General features: G+C 38.9%; 1 protein-coding gene across 1 annotated transcript; it reads left to right on the forward strand.

Annotated features, from left to right (window-relative positions):
• The first annotated feature begins 1092 nt into the window (after positions 1-1092).
• AKIRIN2 (akirin 2) lies at positions 1093-25304 on the forward strand. The gene is made up of 5 exons (XM_069598314.1): positions 1093-1991; positions 19597-19740; positions 21598-21747; positions 24278-24349; positions 24606-25304. Exons 1-5 carry the CDS (start codon positions 1757-1759, stop codon positions 24614-24616), a joined length of 612 nt encoding a protein of 203 aa, XP_069454415.1. The 5' UTR covers positions 1093-1756; the 3' UTR covers positions 24617-25304.
• Positions 25305-25670: the final 366 nt, after the last annotated feature.

Here is a 25670-nt window from a genome sequence, read left to right on the forward strand (position 1 = left end):
TGAACAGTTTGTAAAACAAGAATAAATGTATTAAACTATTGTCCAAAAATGGTGTAAAGAATAATACACAAAATGGTACATCTTTTAGTTACTTAATAAATAATAAGAATAAGCATTGGAAGCCTGTATTTTATACTTATCATTAGATAATTATGGCATTCACATAGATAACTAGTTTTGTACTGGACTGGTGATAGCTTCCATATGCAAAGGACAAAGGATAGTTTTTCACATAAATAATTTTTTTTTTTTTTTTTTACTAATGCTGTATTTGATTTGCATTTTAGGTACCTGGTTAGAAGTATGGTGCGTCCCAAATTGGTGGCTCAGCCGGTAAAGCGTGAAAAACTATCCTTTGGCCTTTGCATATGGAAGCTATCACCAGTCCAATACAAAACTAGTAGAACTTTCATAAAAAATTTTTTTCTCTGCTTACAAAATGGGTCTAATATCTACTCTCTAGACTTCCATTGTCTTTCGATTTAATTTTTACCGTTCACAAGATATACACCAATATTGAGATAGTACAACTTCTGCTATTAGCTTTTTATTCAAAGCAGAACAATTTAGTTCTGTACGTCGTTCAAATCCTAGTCATTTACAGGGTACAGCTGGCTTTGCCGAATAAGTGGCTAAAAGCAGCTATCTGGAAAGGGCAACACATAAAGTTCAATTCAAGGTTCCTATAACCTGATAGTACCACTGTTCTCTCCTGCAATTCTAAATAGGTCCCCAAAATCTTAGTATTTCCTAGCCAGTCGATGTGACAGGTTTTGTTTCTGGCACTGTTTTAATCAGTCTTGAACTGTTAGGTTAGCTTCGTTTTCAAGTTCCCGGTTGGTAAATCACTGTGGGAGCGTACCACGACAACTACTACCTGAATATTAAAGGTTTTTCAAAACCTGCTTTCCCCACCGGTCGGCTTTCTTTTCTCCCACTCTCTAACGGGTTTTTCTCTTTTCTCTTACCCTCAGTTCCTTTTACACTCAAGATGTGTAGGGGGATTTAAATTCCAATCCGGAACTCGGAATCGCTGGCCTTGAATGACGGGACTCGTAGTTTTCATGACTTCTCCTTAACCGCTTTTCACGCAGAGTCCTTCCTCCAGTGATAAACTACAACTCCCAGAATGTATGCTCGGGCTCCCGCCCCCCGCTATGCGCACGCGCCCTGAGGCCGCAGGATTTGAATCGGCGGCGTTGTTATTGACGCCATATTGGGGCCGGCGGCGGGTGGAAGTCAGACAGTGGAGGGGGAAGCGGCTGGATGTGTTTGCTGGAGCTCCTGCCGCTGCCGCAGCCTCTCAATCTCGCCGCATCGACCACCGCTCTCTAACTTCGGCCGCTGTTCGAGCGTCTTAGGAGCCGCGTTCTAGCCTCACATCTCACGGGGCTGGTATTGACTTCTGAAGGAGCCGGTCTCCGCGCAGGAGCGCCTCAGGCGCGGCGCAAAGCCCGAACGGACGGCGGGGGCGGCCGGAGCGTCTCCCGGGGGAGCCGTGCCTGAGGAGGCGGAAGAGCCCCCCTGACGCCGCCAGCGTGAGCCGCCGCCACCGCCCCTCCTGCTCTCGCCCCGGCCGGCCCGGGCCACTGCCCCTGCCGCGGAGGCGGCGGCAGCGGCTCTGCTCCCCTCGCCGGCGCTCCGCCACCCGGCTTTCCACTCTTGAGCCCGTCGGTTAGGCTCTCTTCGGGGCTCCGCTTTTACCCGCTTCCTTCGCCCTCCCTTCCTGACTCCACCCGAGCCCGACGCCCCGGCCATGGCGTGCGGAGCCACTCTGAAACGGACTCTGGATTTCGACCCGCTGCTGAGCCCGGCGTCCCCGAAGCGGAGGCGATGTGCGCCATTGTCGGCGCCCACCTCTGCCGCCGCCACCCCGTCGTCGGCCGCCGCGGCCACCGCCGCTTCCTTCTCGGCCGCCGCCGCCTCGCCGCAGAAGTATCTCCGAATGGAGCCATCTCCCTTCGGCGACGTCTCCTCCCGTCTCACCACAGGTGGGACTCGGTCTTGCGGCCGCCCGGGGGTGGAGGGCGAGGGATGAGGCCGCGGGACTAGGGGTGCAGGACGGCTCCCCGGTCTTAGCAGAGTCCTCGGCGGCCACATTTTTCTTAAGGAGCTCTTTCAGTGTCGGAGACACAATAGGAATAGCCTGATATCGGGGGAGGGGTCGGGGGTGGGGTGGGTAGGGATGGTGCCTTGCCGGGTATTGTAGGGTAGAGGAAGGTCTTTTTCTTTGGGCCGAATGACTGGAATCGAGCGTTTCCGTAGTCTGGAGAGCCCCAGCGGAAATGATCAGAGAGAGTGCTACACGGAAATCGAGGCAAACGAAGGGTCACACATTTCACCCGAATCTCGATGGCTGTCTCCCAGAATCGATGGGTTGCACCTATTAACTCTGGAACTGGGTGGTTTGAGGCTAGGCGGCCGCCCCTCTTCCAGTTCAGACAGGGCTGATTTTAGTACGGAGGGCGTGGGGTGGGGGAGGGATGTCACTGGGGCGAGATCTAGGCCTGTCATTAATCACCCACAAGAACGCCACTTTGGCTGAGTCAAGACCTGTTTCCCTAGCAGGGTCAACAACAAAGAAAATGCTCTTCCCGAATACTGTAATACGATCACACTATATATGTCTAGACCTTGAGAAACTTGAACTTTTAATGAAAAGCAAGTTGTATTGAACTTCGGGGCTGAGTAGTTGCTTTAGTTAAAAGTGCTTTATTTTTGCCCATGAAAGTACTTTGGAAGGAAAGGGCTAGGCCTTGAAAATAATAAATCAACCCAAGATTCCAAGGGACTTCAGAATATTTTTGCTGTTCATCTTGAAACATTTCCTGAAAGTGACTGGGCAGCTACCTCTTGACTGCTTTGTACTGCGTTTGTGTCCGTTTTTTCCTATACTTTGAAAATCCTTGTGTGCCCCTGGCATAGTCTTAAGATAGGCTTATGTGGACTAGTAGTGTAAATGCTTCCCTTGTGTGTGTAGCATGCAAAGGTTTCATGTGTGACCGTTTGGTGATAATAAGATCTGTAGACAAAGCCTTTTCGTAGCTTGATTTACTTTTTTATCGTCAGCTTTAAAAAGAAAATCTGTGGGCAGTATTTAACTCTACTGGTAACTTGATTTGGAATTGACATAAGTTTTGTAATTTTTCAGGTCATACTTTTAAAATATCTTTTTCCAAATACATAGGGAGATTCTCAGATGCCTAGGCTACCATCTTTTGCTGTTGGAACAGTGTCAAGAATGAGTTCCTGGGATTAATACTATTTTCAGAGTTTGTCTTTTTAGTGAAAGACTATCACTGAAAATTGAAATGATACTGTGGAATCTGTACTTAATAAGGCCACTTAAAAATAGCTCTAGCTAACCAGCAATAAATTTCATTTGAGGGGGGTGAATTAATACAGTGTTAGGTTTGGGAGTTAAAGTATATTGAAGTGCTAAAATAGTCTTGAGCATATAAAGTAAGTCAGCTAGGGGCTATATTTGTCCTCACTTCAAAGGGAATTAATTCAGAAAGAATTGTGATTCTTTGCAGATCTGTCATTTCGTTGATGTATTTAAAGCATTCACTAATGCAGGTGACTCCACATTTTATATTTCGGTTAAGTGGACCATTACTATTATAATAGTAAAATGACTGAAATTATTGAAATTGTTTAAGCCGGCTGATTCAAATTCACATTTTTCCAACATATTGGTATGTTTTCTGTTTTTCAAGGTGTTTTTGGCATCTGCTGTAACTTTGATCATATCCTGAATTCTAAAGTCACACACTAACTGATATTTATTGAGTCTCTGAAAAGTTTTTTTTCCCTAGCTATTTCAATTAGAGAACAGCAGTTAAAATTGATTAACTTTTGAGTTGCTAAAATTTACCTTTTTAACTGTGGTCTTGGAATGACATTTTACATGTAATTTAGCCTTATGTTAACACGGTCAGTTTTGGGCTTGCTCTTGTATGGTTTTGGTAATGGTGTCATAATGGGAGCTGCAGTGTTGTGCAGGTATCAAACAGCTTCCCAGTTTTCATGTCCTCTAACTTGGAAATAATTTTCCAAGTACCTAACTTTTAAATTCCTGTTTTAAAAGTGGTGATTCTTTAAACTTGTCTAGAATGAATACCATATATCTTTAGCAGAAATAAGTAGCTAGGGTTGGAAATGGAAAGCAACTTACCAAAATGAAATTGACTGGGGCTCTATGGAAGTTCTTTATGGAGTTTTCATTTCTGTGGGTTCAAATATAATTTAAACAATTTACAACTAGACTACTGAAGTGCAGTTTTTTTCAGAGCATGTGTATAATTTATTATGAATTTACTTTTGTTCTCTGGATATATTTATATATGTGTTTTCTGATATGTTGCTGAAGTCATGTTGTCACTTCAGGAACTGGGTATCTTTTAAACTCTAGCTTTGTTTCTTTTGGTTGTTAGTCATCTCAGGAAGGTTTGACTTGATAACTGTTATTTAAATCAATATTTTTCAAACTATTGTGACTTAATAGGACAAAGAAAAGAACTGGCAATTAAAGTTTTATTGGAACACAGCCATGTTCATTTTTTTTTTTGAAGTATTGTCCATATCCCTTGCCGGTTACAACAGAGGGGTCAAGTAATTGTGATAGAGATTGTATTTTCCCAAAGATCAAATATTTACTGTCTGGTTCTTTTCAGAAAACGTTTGTCCAGTCCTCATTGAGGGTGTTGGCAGTTTGTAGTAATCTCAGGATGTGGAAAAAGAAAAGTGCATGATAACTGGAGATGGGGAGTGGCAGGAACCATTTGCTGTGGTTGGAAAAATGAATGCCTCTACTTAGCTTTATTAGTACTCATCCTGGCAAGTTTATTGAAAACTGATTTCAAAGAGTTCTATCCTTGTTGATTGGTTTTTGAAACCTCTCAATATTATCACTTAGACAAAAGATTATCATGACATTCCCTAGAGCAAACGTATGTTAATAAAATCAAAATGTATGAGACTGTCGATCAAACCTAACGCATTGTTATTCATAATTGTGTAGTGAATGAATGAGTGGCTGAATGAAGTGATCCTTCTGTGAACTCAACCTATTTGTGAATTTGCTAGACAGGTTTATACACATCATTTGACTTGCTACCATTGCTCTAGTCTGCCTTAGGAATTGAGTTGGATGAAGAGTTAAATTCCTTTGTAAGAGCTCATTGTATTTGCTGGAAACTTGCCATTAAGAATGGAAATTGCAGCTTGTGAATGGGGAAGGGTTTACAGGAACTTAGATTGTTCTGTAGACATTGATGCATGCCTGCAAATGGAGACACCAGCTGGCTTAAATGAAGTATAAATGGTTCTACACAAACAAATGAGATGTCTGTTGGAGGAGGCAACATTTCACTTCAGATGTCATTTATATTGAGCCAGAAGTGTTTTTAATATTTTGTGGTTATTTAGACAGCTGTTAGGTTGCTTCTAGTTTCTCAGTGGATTTGGCAAATAAACTGTTTTTAATGGTCTTTGTACTTTGGATTTTAAACCTGATATTTTATTTAGGACTGCGTATGTAGCTGCAGTTATTTAATAGTTCTATGAATTATGCATTTAAGAATCATGTAAGTCTATACGCCATTAAAAGCAGAGTGCAGTTGTATTCATTAAGCTATTTTGTTTTGAAAGTAGAAAAATGAAAGCCTGTCTTGAGCACAGAAACACATAGTGTAAACATGTCTAGATTAGAGAAGAGATTTGCTAACTCTTTGTTAGGTGAAAATGCTCCAATGTAAAGGAGAATAATAAAATTTCTTCAGTTTTCTTGAATGGCTTTATAGGAAAAAGAATATATTGTGTATTACTCAGATAGGCCTTTTCCTAAGTGTTTAGATAGACAGGAAGACAGTGATAAAAATGCTTTAGTTTTGAAAGGTTGAGAAAAAGGTTCATTGGAAGTGCCCATTTTTGTATGTTTTTGCTTTTTGAAAAGAAACCTTTGATGATTCTCTTCCACTTAAAAATGTATAATGATAGCATAGGTTAAGTTTGGACCTCTTGGGTAGTTGGTTCACGAAACAAGAAAATGAAAGGTGTTGGGTCTTTTCAAGTGCCCATAAATGAATTGTGTACAAGGTTGAGTTGTGTCTGACTGCGATGTCATGGACTGTAGCCCACCAGGATCCTCTGTCCATGGGATTTTCCAGGCAAGAATACTGGAGTGGGTTGCTCTGCCCTCCTCCATTCCCAACCCTGGTTTCAAACCTGCGTCTCCTACCTTGGCAGGTGGATTCTTTACCACTGAGCCACCTGGGAAGCCCCATAGGTGAATTAACCAGCAACTTATGGTCCTTGCTAGTACTTAGTAGCATTAACAGTTACTACTGCTAACCCTGTGCTAGTACAAAATGTTGTCTATGCATATCTGAAACCACAGTGCATTTCTTGACTTTGAGAAGACTGCCTACTTTCAGAAAATATGAAGAGTGGAATACTTGTTAAAGCCTATATGAACCTGTCTGGCATCTGCAGGTGGTGAAGAGGTCTTCATAAATGACCTTAGTTTAAGAGATGCATCTTCAGTTTTACTACTGAGCATAGGACTTCTAGAACTCAGCAGCTTACCTTGTTTCTCAACTTTTAAAACACACCTGAGAAATACCAGTGGCAGTTTTGGAGCAAAGACTGTTAGTGAAAAGGAATGTCCTCTGAATTTTGAGAGGATAGTTGGGACTTGTCTAGTTTGAGAATTACCTGCTATACCTTCTCTCAGTTAATGTCTTATATAGAGTTTTAAAATATCTACTGAATGTATTTGTTGAATTAATGTTTGGGCAGTTTTAAGAAAAAAATATAATTTCACTTCTCCTTCTGTGACAGTAAAGCCACAATATGTGACAACATTTTTAAAAACTGTGACTCAGACAGATGAGTAGTAACAAGAAATACAGCATTTATTTTAGTTTTAAGACTTCGAATAGTATTTTGAGGCTCTTGAAGTACACCAAAAGTATTCCTTCATGTTTCTGAATAGTGATGATAAACCTGGTTATGCTGCTGCTGCTAAGTCGCTTCAGTCGTGTCCGACTCTGTGCGACCCCATAGACGGCAGCCCACCAGGCTCCCCTGTCCCTGGGATTCTCCAGGCAAGAACACTGGAGTGGGTGGCCATTTCCTTCATTGCATGAAAGTGAAAAGTGAAAGTGAAGTTGCTCAGTTGTGTCCAACTCTTCCTGACCCCATGGACTGTAGACTATCAGGCTCCTCCATCCGTGGGATTTTCCAGGCGAGAGTACTGGAGTGGGTTGCCATTTCCTTCTCCACATGGTTATGTGTATTACAATATTTGAAATAGCCCCATTTACAAGGATTTTACCGTTTTCAAAGATTTTACATGATTTTTAGGAAAAATAATTTGTAATATGAAGTTCTGAGCTTTCATTTCTAAAGGAATTGAATGATTTAAGTTAAAACAATTTTTTTTTTTTTTTTGATGGGAAGATACTGCAATTATAATTGAGCAGGGAGAGAATCCTTGCAGGTAAATTAAAATTCTAGTGTCAGCTTTGAGCCCTTTGGTCATAGTTTTGCATTGTGCCAGACTGTATAATCTTTCTTGTGATGATAGGTTTTTGAGGGTAGTGGTAGTGGTTTTTATCCTTTCAGCACTAGAAAAATAGCTCACAATATCCTTGTAGTTTGTCTTAGAGTATAACTGCTTTCTTCTCTTTACAAACTGTAAGTCACTAATTTTTATATGTCACAGATATCATAGGTCATCCTGAAGTAGAAGTGCTTTACAACATTTTGATTTTATTAAACCTATGATTTTCTTTTTCAGTAATAGTTTTTGAGTTTGACAGTATTTTTAAATTCTCTGTTTATGTACCTGGATTTTCTTACCATTATTAAAAAATGTAAGTACTTCCTCTGAAAGTCACTTATTCAGGTTTTTGTGAACCCTCTTTGAGTTTCAGATTCTAGGCTGGTTAGGCAAAGAAAAGACTGTCTCTGGGTACTGACAAGAGCTGCAACTGCTGGTACTTATAAAACTATCTAAACGTGAGGAAAAATACCATAAACTTAATCAAATACCTATTTTAATTCTCTGTGGACAGTTGTCCATATTAGCATTATTTTCACCTTGACAGCTTGAGCATTGAAATTGGCTTACTGAGTACATTACACTCTTACTACTGAAGCTTATTTATTGACTGTTTCTGAAATTGTTTGTCTGTAGTGTACATGCAGACTTTGGTTTAGTATTTATTTTCATTTCCCTTAATGTTAATTCTTAGAAAACTCGCTCTAAAAATCGAACTAAAGGGAGGAAGTTTGGAGAGATGGACCTGGAAGAGTTGCTTTTCTTTCTTTTCTTTTTTTAAAAAAGCATAGCATAATTGAACTGATGTAGCAGTTTAATAGAATGGGAGTAGAATTTGAAAGGTTACAGAAAGCCAGCTTTTCAAACATTACTTTCCTTGAACTTTGCCTTTTGTTACAAAATATTGCCTTGTTCCTAATGCTGATGCATAATTCTCTGGAAGAAAAACTTTTCTAAGCAGTATAATTGGTTAAAACTGTAGGAGGTTTTAGGTGGTTGTGACAGATGGGGGAACCTGATCCATGGCTCAGGGTGAAATAGTACATTATCAGAGGCTGTTCTTATACTCAGCATGTGTGGTAACGCTGACTTGTCAGTTTAGAATAATTCCTAACTGTTGAAACACCAATAAATCATTCTGGTTAGTTACAGATGCCTATCCTCAGAGGAAGCAGTTTAAAGACACTTGAAGCATCCCTTGTATAAATATCTGAATGTAATACAAACATTTTTTATAATTATCCTGTTACAGTCAGTGATTGTATTTGCAGGGTTCTAAGTAGATGAGAGTTATGTGCCAAAAGCTTACTACCTTAACAGTCATAGAGTTTGATGTTTCATTGTATGAAGTCTTAGTAGTACATGGCGGTGGATCCCTCTATTCTAACTGACATTCTGTTTTTCTGATTTATTTTCACTTTAGGTACTCACAGAATATTGACTAGGTGTGCTAGTATGATACTGGAGAAGGGTAGTAGATGTTAAGAGGTTAGGCTCTGAGATCAGGCTTCATTTCAGTTCAGTCGCTCAGTCGTGTCCAACACTTTGCAACCCCATGGACTGCAGCAAGCCAGGCCTCCCTGTCCATCACCAACTCCCAGAGTTTACTTCTCCTGTCTTCAGTCTTTCCCAGCATCAGGGTCTTTTCAAATGAGTCAGTTCTTCACATCAGGTGGCCAAAGTATTGGAGTTTCAGCTTCAGCATCAGTCCTTCCAGTGAATGCTCAGGACTGATTTCCTTTAGGATGGACTGGTTTGCTCTCCTTGCAGTCCAAGGGACTCTAAAGAGTCTTCTCCAACACCTTAGTTCAAAAACACCAATTCTTAAGCGCTCAGCTTTCTTTATAGTCCAGTTCTCACATCCATACATGACTACTGGAAAAACCAAAGCTTTGACTAGATGGACCTTTGTTGGCAAAATAATTGTCTTTGCTTTTTAATATGCTGTCTAGGTTGGTCTTTTTTCCCAAGGAGCAAGCGTCCTTTAATTTCATGGCTGTAGTCACCATCTGCATTGATTTTGGAGCCCCCCCAAATCAACTCTCTCACTGTTTCCATTGCTTCCCCATCTATTTGCCATGAAGTGATGGGACCAGATGCCATGATCTTAGTTTTCTGAATGTTGTTTAAGCCAACTTTTTCACTCTCCTCTATCACTTTCATCAAGAGGCTGTTTAGTTGTTCACTTTCTGCCGTAAGGGTGGAGTCATCTGCATATCTGAGGTTATTGATATTTCTCCTGGCTTGATGCCAGCTTGTGCTTCATCCAGCCCAGCGTTTCTCTTTATGTACTCTGCATATAAGTTAAATAAGGCTTGGGTTTGCCTTATTCCAGCTGTATGACCTTTCAGAAGACATTGCAGTAAAGCCTTATTTTCCTCATCTGTAAAAGTATGCATTTGATAGTAGTATCTGCCTTCTGGGGATTTCATGAGAATTAAGAGCATTTCCTGCCCCTGCGTACTGGAGATAGTTAAGTTGCTTAGTCGTGTCCGACTCTTTGCAACTCCATGAATCACAGCACGCCAGGCCTCCCTGTCCATCACCAACTCCCGGAGTTCACTCAGACTCACGACCATCGAGTCAGTGATGCCATCCAGCCATCTCATCCTCGGTCATCCCCTTCTCCTCCTGCCCTCAATCCCTCCCAGGATCAGAGTCTTTTCCAATGAGTCAACTCTTCGCATGAGGTGGCCAAAGTACTGGAGTTTCAGCTTTAGCATCATTCTTTCCAAAGAAATCCCAGGGCAGTTGGCCAACCTCAAATGGGACTTTTTCATTGTCCAGCAGTCCTGCCGTTTATTCAGTGAATAACCTTGCCTTTTACTTCTACTTCATGGAAAAAATAGAGGCCATCAAATGGCAGTGTCTTAATTTTCCCAGTACCTACTCTACCAGTGTTTTTGCATATTTTGTTTTTAGTATCACTGAGGAAGATTAAATGAGATAATTAAAGCCCTTTACATAGTGAGGGAAGGATCCCACTTGTCTCCAGAGGAACCTTTTATCCTCTGATTTTTGTCTGTCAACTAGATCTTTGCTTTTTTGGCTTTAAATAGTGTCAAGCCTCCCATTATGAAGGAAATGAAGCATCCTCATTTTTCCTCCAGCAGTCATCCAGATTCCTCCATTTCGAAACTAGATTTCAGATAGTCTGCTTAATTCCACTGGGCTCTCAACTTACTCCTAGTATATTTGTACCTCAGATGGCTTTTGTCAAGCCAGTGATGACTTCCATGCACACAATCAGTCCCCATCTTGTTTGACCTTCCTTATAGCATTTACACTGCTGACGCTCCCTTCTTTTTGAAATAACTTGTGTATTTTAATCTTTTTTGACAGCACTGTTTTCTTCCACTTCTCCAGGTGTTCTTTTTGTTTTCATCTGGCCATGAGTTCATTAGTTCTAAGTTCATTCAGCTCCACTCCTGGCTGGCTTAATAGCTCCTTTAAGTGTATATACCTATATATATACACACACGGGTATATATAAAGCAGAAATCAAAAAGCAAACGTGTTTACTCACTATCAGTCACGTAATGAACATAGTGATTATGTTAATGTCATGTGATGAATCTCCTGAAGTAGGGCCAGTGAAGTTTAAATTGGTTTACAAGGTATTTTCCTGCTCAGGAAGGATATGTGTTAAAATTACGAACACCATCCAGGTGAGAGTGGCAAAATAAATTAGATCATCCTTAATGTTTTTGTGCTTGTAATAATCTCAGCTGCTACTGCTTTCCTTCTCTTCCTCTCCCATTTCCTGGCATGTCCAATAGTACATAAACCAAACACTTTTTAATTGCCAGTAGAGTTATTTTAAGCAGGGGATAGAAACTTAAATGTCCATAGTTCCAGGCAAGTAATGAGTGAAATAAACAAGATGGGGACTTGTGAATTCCAGTCTTGCTCCTGACCTGCTGCATCACCTGGAAACTCATTAGAAAATGCTTAACCCAGGCTCCATCCTTTATAGGGTTCATTTTAACAGAATCCCTAGGTGATTTGTGTGTGCGTTAAAGTTTTAGAAGCACTTGAGAACTTACACCCAAAAGGCAGCAGCCACTCTGAACTGAACTTTGCCACATAGTCCAGTACCCACCCCCAGCCACTGCCTCCCCATCAGTAGTAGCCAGGAATCTGATCATTCAACTCTTGAATGTTGGCCACATTGTTTTGAAAAAAGTTCAGGCCAGACATGTCTTTGGACTCCATTTAATTCATGAATCATCAGTTTGCAACCTCTGGTTTCCAGATAGGCCGTATCTTGATATTTATGTGGGTAAGTGTGTTTTGGGGGCCCTGATAAGTTGTTATGAAAAACAGGTTAGTTGTTTAGCTTGATTGTGTTGCCCTACAGTCCTCTTCAAGGAGTCTGCTCTTTGTCCTTCCAGACCTTATCTTGTTTTGATGGCCCATGGTTATTTGAAATATAAGCTGAAACTTGGCACTAAATGTTTTCCAAAGCTTGCATATTTGGTTTTGGATAGTTCAGTTTCCTTTTTCTCTTCACCATTTACTTTCATTTTTTGTTCTTATTACTCTTTTTCTAGCTTGTAAGCTACTGGAGAAGATAGTAAAGAAGTAAACAACAAAAGCATCATGGCTAGCACATAGAATCTAATGTCATATAAAATAGAGGAGTGACACTTAACGTGTGTCAGGGAGGCGCTACCTGCTGACTGAGCATGGTTTGGATTCCTTGCATTAGTGACTCATATTGTGCAGTTAACTTGTAATTTATATTTAGACCTGAAGAATTTAATAAATTGAGCCATTTACCTCAAATAAGTAATTACTATGTAGTACCAGTGAAGTAATAGAATTTGACCTGTACTAATTATAGTTATCCTTCTTCTTGTAGGGGATAAATGGATGACTCTAATGCAGTGAAATATAATGTAAATTTAGAATCTGAGTCAGTTGCCTTTAAGATACTGTAGCCAATACCCTGGTGTGCATATAAATATATGCAGATATATTATGCTTATTAGGATTCATGGTAATCCAAACAGAAGTTAAAACTGTAGATATACCTTGACAATCTTCTGTTAAAATTTGGTTCCAGGTTCCTTTAACATAGCAATAATTGTAAAGTAAATTTAAAATGGCATCAGCTCATTTTTTAAAATTGGATAGCTCTTGACTGGATAAGAATATTATCCTTAAGTTTCCCTCAAAGGACTGCTTAAGAACTATTCTAGTTTCTGATCAGATGATCTAGGAGAATAGTTGAAATTACAAAGGTGGGTCTCCATAGCAACTCCAAATTGTCTACTTGATAAATTAAAATACAGACATGGTAGTGTCTGTAGTTCAGAGCTCTAGATTTGGTCTGTTATTTTATTTGGAACAGTTCAGTTTTAGGTCTTAATAGCTACTGCAGGTTTTCTGTACTTAATTGTGTACAGATTTTCCATTTCATTTGTGTTCCTCCCTAGAACTGACAGACTTTCAAGATTTATTTCATTTTTAATCCCATTGTTTGAGCTAATCTGTTTAGATGAACTTTTAGCTTCTTTCCAAAGATACTCCATAGAGAAATTAGCATGTAAGGTGATAACAAGTGGGTCTTTCATACCAAATTTGAAACTGTTAATGTTTGATCTAGTAACTATGTCAGTTGGAAAACAGGAGGTCCATACAGGTCTGGAGCAAAAAAGTTAGTTTTCACGTATCACCAATTTTTAGACATTTTACGGTTATGGACTCTACTCTAGAAAGATACTTGGTGATGACCCTGCACCCCCATCCCCCATTTCAAGATTCTCCTTTAAACACATTTCTGATTGCTTCTAATTCCATTTTCCCCTCACTCTCAGTCCTGTCTTGATGCTATTTCTTTTACCATCATCAGCAGCTTTTTTTTTTTTAATCCCTGCTTTCTCCTGTTTATATTGTTGACCTTATTCATTGTGTCCAGGGTCTTTAAAGCAGTCATTGGCAACTAAGATGAGTAAACAGCCTTTATTGTCTCAGGCCAGGCCTTTTCTTTTCACATTTACCTAAGCTTTTTGCATATATATATATATATATATATTTCAAATATTCCAAAGGAATAGGCTCATTGATAATCTGCTTATTACAGAGAATTTCTTTAGCAACCTCAGTGATATTTACTAGATTTGGGAATAAAAATGCCCTTAGTCATAAATCTTCTAATACTGACTTTCACTTAACCTAATAAGTGCAAAAAGTCTAAATATTTTACAGTTAACCTTTGAACAATGTGTACTAGTAAATACAACGTTTACTAGCAAACAATGTTCACTAGTAAATAGTAAATACACAATCCAAAGGTGGTTAAATCCAAGGATGTGGAACCAAGCTGATGTGGAGGAACCATACCCTTGGATACAGGGTCGAACTACAAGTTACATAGACTTTAAACAGCAGGAATTCTGCACCCTGAAAATCCCCATGTTGTTCAAGATATATGTAAGAACAAGGATGATGTAGTTTTAAGGATTTAGGAAAGGGATATACCACAATCATTTGAGTGTAGGTTGTGAAAATACATTCTTTGCTCTGTGATTTGCTGCAAATTTAATCTATGCTTCACAAACCAAATATGAAGTCTGCATGATTAAAACTGGAATGTGCAACTGATAATGTTCGTGAAGCTTCACTTGACTTTCTTCAGTGGACTAGTAAATTTGTTGGCAACACAGTGTCAGATGTCACATGTACTTGGAATAGAATGTCATTTTAGTTCCATAAGAGATGGCTAGATTTTAGTTTAAGATTAAGTGAATATAGGTACATTGTTGATGTATGTAAGGCCTTTATCTTGCTGATATGGAAGCACCTTAAGTTGACCAGATATGTAAATTGAACTTGTGAATTCTGGAATACTGTGAAGAAAGCTGAGCACCGAAGGATTGATGCTTTTGAACTGTGGTGTTGGAGAAGACTCTTGAGAGTCCCTTGGACTGCAAGGAGATCCAACCGGTCCATCCTAAAAGAAGTTAGTCCTGAATATTCATTGGGGAGGACTGATGGCTAAAGCTGAAACTCCAGTACTTTGGCCACCTGGTGCAAAGTAGCAACTCACTTGAAAGACTCTAATGCTGGGAGTGATTGAAGGCAGGAGAGGGGGACTACAGAGGATGAGATGGCTGGATGGCATCACTGACTCAATGGACATGACTTTGAATAACTGTGGGAGTCGGTGATGGACAGGGAAGCCTGGCTTGCTGCAGTCTGGGGTCGCGAGGAGTCCGACATGACTGAGCGACTGAACTGACTGAACTGAAATTGGACCATTCACTAAGTAACATTGTTGATCACATGTTACCAGTATTAAAGCATCTTAAGAGCACAGTGAGGCTTAAATGACATAGTTCTATCTTAATGGGTATAAAAAGCAGTGCCGTAGCATTCAGAATTCTTCAGCTCTGACAAGTGCTGACAAAGATGTGGAGCACCTGAAACTCACATTGCTGGTGGGAATGCAAAACATACAGTTACTCTTGAAAATGGTTTGTCAATTTTTTAGCCGTATAATCAGTCCATCCAGTTCCACTCCTAGGTATTTACTTAAGTGAAATAAAAACCTGTCCGCCTATGGGCTTGTACTTGAATATTCGTAATAGCCCCCAGTTGGAAACAGTCCAAATGTCCACCAAAAGGAGAATGGATAAGGTGTGATGTATACCATATATACACAATGAAATACTAATTAATAAAAAGGGATTACTGGTTGATGTAACATCGTGTATGAATCTCAAAACCATTTCGCTGGGTGAAGACAAAAATCTACTCTTTAAGATGGCAGCAGAGAAAGTGGTGGTGGTAAAGGTGGTGACTGAGAACAGCTAGGGTGAGAAAGTTCTTTATTGTGGTGTGGTGGTTCTATGCATGCACTTGTCAGAACTCATCAAATTGTACATTTAAATTGGTGAATTCATTTGTAAGTTATGCCTTCAGTTCAGTTCATTCGCTCAGTCGTGTCCGACTCTGTGACCCCATGAATCACAGCACGCCAGGCCTCCCTGTCCATCACCAACTCCCAGAGTTCACTCAAACTCATGTCCATCGAGTCTGTGACACCATCCAGCCATCTCATCCTCTGTTGTCCCTTTCTCCTCCTGCCCCCAATCCCTCCCAGCATCAGGGTCTTTTCCAGTGAGTCAACTCTTCTCATGAGGTGGCCAAAGTACTGGAGTTTCAGCTTTAGCATCATTCCTTCCAAAGAAATCCCAGGGCTGATCTCCTTCAGAATGGACTGGTTGGATCTCCTTGCAGTTCAAGAGACTCAAGAGTCTTCTCCAACACCACAGTTCAAACGCATCAATTCTTTGGTGCTCAGCCTTCTTCACAGTCCAACTCTCACATCCATACATGACCACAGGAAAAACCATAGCCTTGACTAGACGGACCTTAGTCGGCAAAGTAATGTCTCTGCTTTTGGATATACTGTCTAGGTTGGTCATAACTTTTCTTCCAAGGAGTAAGCATCTTTTAATTTCATGGTTGCAGTCACCATCTGCAGTGATTTTGGAGCCCCAAAATATAAAGTCTGACACTTTTTCCACTGTTTCCCCATCTATTTCCCATGAAGTGATGGGACCAGATGCCATGATCTTCATTTTCTGAATGTTGAGCTTTAGGCCAACTTTTTCACTCCACTTTCACTTTCATCAAGAGGCTTTCTAGTTCCTCTTCACTTTCTGCCATAAGGTTGGTGTCATCTGCATATCTGAGGTTATTGCTATTTCTCCCATCAATCTTGATTCCAGCTTGTGTTTCTTCTGGCCTAGCGTTTCTCATGATGTACTCTGCATATAAGTTAAATAAGCAGGGTGACAATATACAGCCTTGACGTACTCCTTTTCCTATTTGGAACCAGTCTGTTGTTCCATGTCCAGTTCTAACTGCTTCTTCCTGATCTGCATACAGATTTCTCAAGAGGCAGGTCAGGTGGTCTGGTATTCCCATCTCTTTCAGAATTTTCCACAGTTTTTTGTGTTCCACACAGTCAAAGGCTTTGGCATAGTCAATAAAGCAGAAATAGATATTTTTCTGGAACTCTCTTGCTTTTTTGATGATCCAGCAGATGTTGGCAGTTTGATCTCTGGTTCCTCTGCCTTTTCTAAAACCAGCGTAAACATAAGGAAGTTCACAGTTCACGTATTGCTGAAGCCTGGCTTGGAGAATTTTGAGCATTACTTTACTAGCATGTGAGATTAGTGCAATTGTGCGGTAGTTTGGGCATTCTTTGGCATTGCCTTTCTTTGGGATTGGAATGAAAACTGACCTTTTCCAGTCCTGTGGCCACTGCTGAGTTTTCCAAATTTTCTGGCATATTGAGTGCAGCACTGTCACAGCATCAGCTTTCAGGATTTGAAATAGCTCAACTGGAATTCCATCATAGCGATGCTTTCCAAGACCCACTTGACTTCATATTCCAGGATGTCTGGCTCTAGGTGAATGATCACACCATCATGGTTATCTGGGTCGTGAGGATCTTTTTTGTACAGTTCCTCTGTGTATTCTTGCCACCTCTTCTTAATATCTTCTGCTTCTGTTAGGTCCATACCATTTCTGTCCTTTATCGAGCCCATCTTTGCATGAAATGTTCCCTTGGTATCTCTAATTTTCTTGAAGAGATCTCTAGTCTTTCCCATTCTGTTGTTTTTCTCTATTTCTTTGCATTGATCACTGAAGAAGGCTTTCTTATCTCTTTTTGCTATTCTCTGGAACTCTGCATTCAGATGCTTATATCTTTACTTTTCACCTCTCTTCTTTTCACAGCTATTTGTAAGGCCTCCCCAGACAGCCATTTTGCTTTTTTGCATTTCTTTTCCATGGGGATGGTCTTGATCCGTGTCTCCTGTACAATGTAAGGAACCTCATTCCATAGTTCATCAGGCACTCTATCAGATCTAGGCCCTTAAATCTATTTCTCACTTCCACTGTATAATCATAAGGGATTTGATTTAGGTCATACCTGAATGGTCTAGTGGTTTTCCCTACTTTCATTAGATGGTACAGAGATGTATAAAGCTAAATTTTTAAAAGTTTTACCGTATCTTTCTTCTTAGGCTAGAACTTGTTCAAGACTTTCAAATGAACAAATTGTTACAGCTATCTTTTGGTACATTTTGGTTGTGCTTCAGGTGAAGCAAAAGGAAGAATAAGTAATCTTGAGAACAGTTGTGTCACCATACTGATCAAAGAGTAAGTCACACAAAAGAAGTTAAGGCCAAATTACTTTGTGCTGCTATATTTGAAGTCTTCGTGAGTAAACTTTGAATGCCTTGAATGGCACTTTTGATCAGCATGATGGTAACTGAACATAAAATGATAAATGAGTGAAGCTTGCTATGAGATTGAAACATCATTATTTTAGAAACCTCTTAAAGGATTTTGCTACTGAAAGAGTTATTTTTTTAAAAAAGGATATGTGTGCCTGACCTGGTTGGTACAGGATGTTGCACTGGTTTATTGGACACCTCTGAATCTTAGGAAGTGTGTTTCTCTTATGGTGCTTAGCTGCTCAGTAGACAGCTATTTTATTTCACATCGGTTACTTTGTTTTAAATTACAATTTCACATAAATGGAAAAGGACTGAAAATGATGACCATGTTTAATAATAAACAAATGTTAAAACATTTTGAGAAATGTTAAATATAGACATTCAACCATCCTGAGGTTAGTCATTCCAGTGTGTGATTTTTGTATTCATGTATATTTAAAACAGATTTGTTTACGCACAAAATTTTACATAAATGGAATCTTCACTAGATGTCTTTTGCAAGACATTAAAAATTTTTTTCTTTTATTTGCAAGACTTTATTTTTTAATTACTTTCTAGTTATAGTAATGAAACTGGCAGAATCTAAATGGCTAAGGGACTGCTTGATACCCCTCACAGTCTATCTCTCAAAAGCTCTAAAAGTTCTTACTGGGGAAATAAACTGAGAAAAGAGATGTGAGATTTAAGTGTATACCTAAAAACAACTTCTAGTATTAAATTTTTCAAAAACGATTGTTTTCATTTTACATACATCTTTAGCCTTCAGTTGCATTTCAGTTTATTTTTAAATTGCATCATTTTAGAATGGTGTGGAATTACACTCCATTATATTTACGAAACATTTTATTGCCTGTTATTTTTGTTTACTTTTGCTTTGGGTTGGGAATAACAAGCTCCCTGGGATGTAGTTTCCCATGGATATCCTATGAATTTAAGAACTGTGGTGGTGGTAAGAAAGTCTGTTTGGAGGGAGTGGGAACCTCAGGGAGGAATTTTCTGAAGAGGCTGGCTAACTGTCACTATTTTGAATTAGAAGTCTTCTAAAACTTACTATACTGGCCTAAAGGATATGCTTCTTATTTTTCATTCCTCATTTGATGTTTGTGGTTCAAGAGGATGGCACTGTAGTGTAGTGGTTTTTAATTAATCATCTTTTAATGAGTGATGTGCCAATCACTTTACATGGGTTTTTACCCCAAAGATATAGGACAAAACTTTGCTGCTAAGGCTGTGATATTCATCAGTTCTGTTAAGCTTAATATTAATGGCCATGGTTGCTTAATGTATAATGGTTTTTTAGTTCACATCAACTCTGTCATTTTGTTGACCTATTGCTGCCACCTGTCACTCTTGTGTACCTGTATTTTACATACTTCTCCCTGCTTCTAATTATTTATGGTCTTGGAAAAGCCTGTTTAATAGTTCTCTGTGTGGTGAATAAATGACCTTTGAGTCTGATACTCTTAGAATATGAGTGAAATACATGTTTCAGTTCAGACTCCCTTATCTTTACCATTGAATAAAAAAAAAATTTTTTTTTTTTTTTTTAAACTAATGACCGCTCAGAAAGAATGGCATTTTGGAATAGCTGGATTCCAGGTCGTATGCATGTGCTATTTCTGATTGAGTGTCCCCATTATGCTGAAATGAATTCCTCCCAAAACATAAGTTTTCTAGATATTTGAAGAGAATATTTTCAGTAGAACCCAACCTATTTTTTAACTTGAAAGTGTTTGTCTTGCCAAATTTTGACTTTTTTTCTTCTAGAACAAATTCTGTACAACATAAAACAAGAGTATAAGCGCATGCAGAAAAGAAGACATTTAGAAACTAGTTTTCAACAGACAGATCCATGTTGTACTTCTGATGCACAGCCACATGCATTTCTCCTCAGTGGACCAGCTTCACCAGGTAATAAAAGAATTGATAAGTGTGAAAGGAAATGTTACTTAGCATGGGAAAAAGGAAAACAAATTGCCTTTAGTCATCAAGCTCTTATTTCTCCTTGATTTTTGAAAAAACATTTATACAGGTAACTCATGATCTCTTAAAAATATGGTACAAAAAAGGTAATAGCCACTTGGATTCCCATGACTCAAAGACAGCCATCTGTAGGTAACATCCCCTAAGTGGACTTCCCCATAAATGCTATGATTCGTAGCCTCTATTAAAGAAAAAAAAAAATACAGCCATATGCTTCTCTGTCAGGTATAGATGTACCTTGTCTTGGCTAAATACTGCATTCTATGGATTTCCCATAATTATTTAATAATGATAGACTTGAAATTTCTATTACCATATTTACAAAAATGTCCCTGAACATATACCCTCACACACACTTGTCTTTTAGGATAATGCCTAAAGGTTGATTATTTCGATGCTACATCTGTTTTTACCTACCTTTTATTGGAGAGGATAGTTTGCAAATACACTTCTTAAAATTTAAGGTGTAAAACAGGGCTATTTGAAGTGAAGGGGATCAGTCAGTCAGTTCAGTCACTCGGTCTGACTCTTTGCAGCCCCATGGACTGTAGCACACCAGGGTTCCCTGTCCATCACCAACTTCTGGAGCTTGCTCAAACTCATGTCCATCTAGTCGGTGATGCCATCCAGCCATCTTATCCTCTGTCATCCCCTTCTCCTGCCTTCAGTCTTTTCCAGCATCTCCGTCTTTTCCAGTGAGTCAGTTCTTCACGTTAGGTGGCCAAAGTGTTGGAGTTACAGCTTCAGCAGCAATCTTTCCAGTGAATATTTAGGACTGATTTCCTTTAGGATTGACTGGTTTGATCTCCTTGCTGTCCAAGGGACTCTCCAGTGAAGGGGATAAGTTGGTGAAATTTTGGTAAGGGGAGGTGAGGGTAGAGACACGATTGTATCATGGGAAAGCAAGCTCCTCTCATTTGTCAGTTTACTTCTTATAAGATCAATTAAATTGGCAGCCTCAGCAAAGCTGAGATTTTGAAAGTAAATAAAGATAGCCTTAGTTTGGTAACTGTGGACTAAAGCTGGTATGCTTTATTCTTGTATATCAGTACACAAGAATTCTGGTATTCTGTTAAGAGCTGATGCTGGACACAGGACAAACATACTTAGTTACTGGTTCCAGCCATCAAGTTAATAAAGAGCAAGTATAAAGAGGAATTGGGGCAGATAAACAGGACAAGCAATTGATTGCAAATCTGTGTATTTCTGTTTATAGAATACTTGCAGCAGTGTTAATCATGGGTGACTGTCATAACCCTGAGTTCTAAAAAATATTAATTTCAGATGTTCTTTTCAAGAAAAGAGGAATGATGTTTTTGGAAAATAAAAGTACCCTAAGTAAATACATCAAGAGGAATGCATTCTGAAGAAATCTATCACTGTCTAAGTGGCTGCTACATTAATAGTCTTTAAGGATGTTGAACTGTAAAATTTAATGTTGAATGTTAGGAATATATTCTCAGTATTTATTTTTACAAAGTCTCTCGTAGCTAATAATTATTTTAAAACCAAAAAATTTATTGTTTATACTTTGTTATTCTCTCAACTCACCTTCACACTTTCCCCCCTTATATTTGATGGCATACGTCTTGCTGTTTCTTTCCAAAGTTGTAAGCTGATAGGATTAAACCTGATTTAAGACTAGGGAAATAACTGTGCTAAAGACTGATAGAAAAATGCTTTTATATGAGCACTGAAAATACTCACATGAAACCACCTCAGTTAGATGATGCTTTTCTGTGATGGCTCTAAATCTGATGAGGTTTTTGTTCATGTTGTACATAGGGACTCCATCAGGAACATCCTCACCATTAAAAAAAGAACAGCCCTTATTCACTCTACGGCAGGTTGGGATGATCTGTGAACGTTTATTGAAAGAACGTGAGGAGAAAGTTCGAGAAGAATATGAAGAAATATTGAACACAAAACTTGCAGGTAAGAGATGAGTTTTAGAGTCTTTCCAGAAACTCATCCAAAGAAATGCATTCTTTCTCACATACATTTTACACATCAATTAAATTACCCCGTCTATACTCTGGTAGGCATATTCTCTAAGAACCAGAGAATTTCAGTTCAAGAAAGGAAATGAACTTGGCTATAGCTCATGGCCCTCCTTAGTGACTTTAAGAAATAGTATTTATTAGCCATGTAGATGAACAGCAATATTAGGAAACTAGATATTTCTTTGGATAATACCCTATCCTTTGGCTGTCTACAGAGAAGCCTAGTGGGCTACAGTTTGCTTGTGGGTTGTTTTTTTTTTTTTTAACTCTTGTTTTTTTCTATTTTTAGGTTCTGCTTCTACCTTTTTTTCTTTAAGTTATTTTACTTTTCCAAACTTTGAACTTTTTATCTTGTATTGGGGTATTAGCCAATTAACAATGTTTGAGGTAGTTTCAGGTGAAGAGTGAAGGGACTCAGCCATACATATACATGTATCCATTCTCCCCAACTCCTCCCTCCCATCTAAGCTGGCACATAACTTTGAGCAGTTTCATGTGCTATACAATAGGGCCTTGTTGGTTATCCATTTTAAGTATAGGAGTGTGTACATGACCTTCCCAAAGTCCCTAACTAACTCTTCTCCTCAGGCTTCCCTGGTAGCTCAGACAGTAACAAATCTGCCTGCAGTGCAATATATGTGGGTTCAATCCTTGCATGGGAAGATCCTCTGGAGAAGGAAATGGCAACCCACTCCAGTTTTCTTGCCTGGAAAAATCCCATGAACAGAGGAGTCTGGCGGGTTACAGTCCATGGGATTGCAAAGAGTTGGACTTGACTGAGTGACTAACCCTTCCTTCCTTCTCCTCAGCAATCATAAGTTCATTTTCTTAAGTGTGTATTGTTTCTTTTTAGATTCCAGATATATATAATTTCTCCTTCTCTGACTTCACTTAGTATGACACTCTCTAGGTCCACCCATGTTGCTGCAAATGACACTGTTTCACTTTTATTAATGGTTGAGTAATACTCCATTGTATATATATACACCACATCTTTATCCATTCCTCTGTCAGTGGATATTTAGGTGGCTTCCATGTCTTATTGTAAACAGTGCTGCAGTAGTGCATGTATGCTTTCGGATCACGTTTTTCTCCAGATATATGCCCATGAGTGGGATTGCAGGGTCATATGGAGAAGGCAGTGGCACCCCACTCCAGTACTCCTGCCTGGAAAATCCCATGGACGGAGGAGCCTGGTAGGCTGCAGTCCATGGGGTCGCTAAGAGTCAGACACGACTGAATGACTTCTTTCACTTTTATGCACTGGAGAAGGACATGGCAACCCACTCCAGAATTCTTGCCTGGAGAATCCCAGGGACAGGGGAGCCTGGTGGGCTGCCGTCTGTGGGGTCGCACAGAGTCGGACACGACTGAAGTGACTTAGCAGCAGTAGCAGCATGATAGCTCTATTTTTACTTTTTTATGGAACCTCCAAACTGTTCTCTATAGTGGCTCTACCAATTTACATTCCACCAACAGTGTAGAAGGGTTCCCTTCTCTCCACACCTTCTAGCATGTTTTTGGATTTTTTGGTAATAGCCATTCTGACCACTGTGAGGTAATATTGTAGTTTTGATTTGCATTTCTCTAATAAATAGCCATGTTGAACATGTTTTCATGTGCATATTGGCCATCTGTTTGTCCTCTTTGGAGAAATGTCTGTTCAGGTCTTCTGCCCATTTTGAGTGGATTGTTTGTTTTGATGCTATTGTCATAAGCTGCTTGTAAATTTTGGAGATTAATTATTGGTCACATTGTTTGCAAAGATTTTTGATTTTGTACCTTTCATTATAATTTTGCATCAGTCTGAACACTTGAAATTTAAGTGGCACTGTGTACATAATTTTATTAGAGTATCAATCTGCTGCATTCTTTTAATTATCCAGAATTTTTTTTCCATAAAATTTGATAATTAAGTGTAGTAGATAAAATATGTATGCTAACATAATCAGACTTTCCCCCCTGATTTTTAAGCCACAGATTTAATGGATATTGATATTGTAAACTTCATGATTAGGGAGTTGAAGTGCTAATATAGGTGAGAGAATTTGTTAGTTATATAACATCTTTTTCTGTGGCATCTAATTAGGTTACAGGTGGATATTTGGATTAATTACATACTTTACTATGCCTTTTTGTCCTGTTTCCTCTCATTGCAGTACATTACCATTCATAGACCACTTATAATAATTTTCAGAGGAAAAATATCTTTACTTTTAATAAGTAAAGAAATAAGCCCCACCCAGCTTATACATGAGGTTGTGTGATTTGAGCGGATGTGTGGGTTTCCTAAGCTCCGTGCTCTTTCCATTTGATAAGCTATTACTACTGAGGTTGTGTGTCTTAAGTGTCAACTTAAAATTATTTCACTATATATATTGGACTTTTGAGTTTCTCTGGCCTTGATATATTAAGAGGGCATTTTTACAAATCATGTAATTGATAATTACCTTTATTTATAGAACAATATGATGCATTTGTGAAGTTTACACATGATCAGATAATGCGACGATATGGAGAACAGCCTGCTAGTTGTAAGTATTTCATCTTTGAACCAAATACAAGACAATCTTATGGAGATGTTTGTTATAATTTATTATAATTATCTTCATACACAAGAGAACTTAATAATATCAAGGAGAAAAAGTTTGGAGGAAATAGTAAAATTGTACTTGGCTTATTAATTTTGCTTACTTAAATATCTAGGGCAGTATATTAGGGATGAAGCTTTGGCGAGTGTTTAAATTTTGATCTGAACTTTGCACTCATTTTCCTTTTCTCTCCCTTTAGATGTTTCATGAATCACGTTTTCTGCATTTATGGGCTGCCTTGTTCCTTGTTGAGTTGTTGCAAGAGGTCCCAATTATGACATGCAGCAATGCCAATACCCCTCTGTGAATACAGGTTATTTCAAGCTTTCGTCAGTGGCAACCACTCTTAGGCAGCAACCGGATTCGGAAATTTCCTTGATGTCAATACCACCCGGATGTGGACCTTTGCTACCTGTATTAATGCCAGTGGCCTCATTTGCTGTATCATTACAATTTGGCTTCTATTAATGTTTGGAAAGGATTAAAGCTGGTATTCTAAGAACATGCCCTTCACTGGTTGTGTAAATAAAACTGTAGAAAGACACTTCAGATGAAGTTAGTGTGATTTTAATTGTGCACTACAACCAAGCTATAACCAGTTGTTAATAATTTAGATGTAATTCCAGGACATTATTAAGCAAATAGCCTACAGTGCTTCCTATGAACTAGTGAAGGAGGAGGGCATTTCTGTATTCCAGGACTTCTTGGGGTTTCAAATGGGTTTATATGATTTCCCTGTTGGGATTTTTTTTTTTTGGTAGTTTTTATTTATTCTATCAGTCTTTTTAACGAATGTTTATAGCTGCATTTCCCTCCCCACCCTCCACCCAGTGTATCATTGTTTTATTGCCCTTGTAGTACTGGAATTTAGTTGGAAGAATAAAACATTTACTTCTAATCTGCTTGTTTTTAATGTACAGATGGGTAGTATTTGAATAAAGCCAGTGTTTTAAATGTAAGCATTTTCCAGGAATCGATTTTCTGATAAGAATCAAAGTCAGTCTTTTCATAAACTGAGTTCTGATTCCAAATTGTCTCTCTTCTCATTGCCTGATAGAAGGTTAGTTTTAACAACTGTATACTTAAAACCTGTATACATCTAATTCCCATTCCATACATGCTTTCCAGATACAGCTCTCCTATAATGAAGTGACCAAAAGGTGCTTCAGTGAAGTTTTAAATTCTATTAACATATTTCTACTAATTAAGTCATAAATATACTGGGATATGTTTATAATTGACCTAATTAGTGGAAGACAAAAGG

This window comes from Ovis canadensis, chromosome 8 (genome assembly GCF_042477335.2).
Source record: "Ovis canadensis isolate MfBH-ARS-UI-01 breed Bighorn chromosome 8, ARS-UI_OviCan_v2, whole genome shotgun sequence".
NCBI lineage: Eukaryota > Metazoa > Chordata > Mammalia > Artiodactyla > Bovidae > Ovis > Ovis canadensis.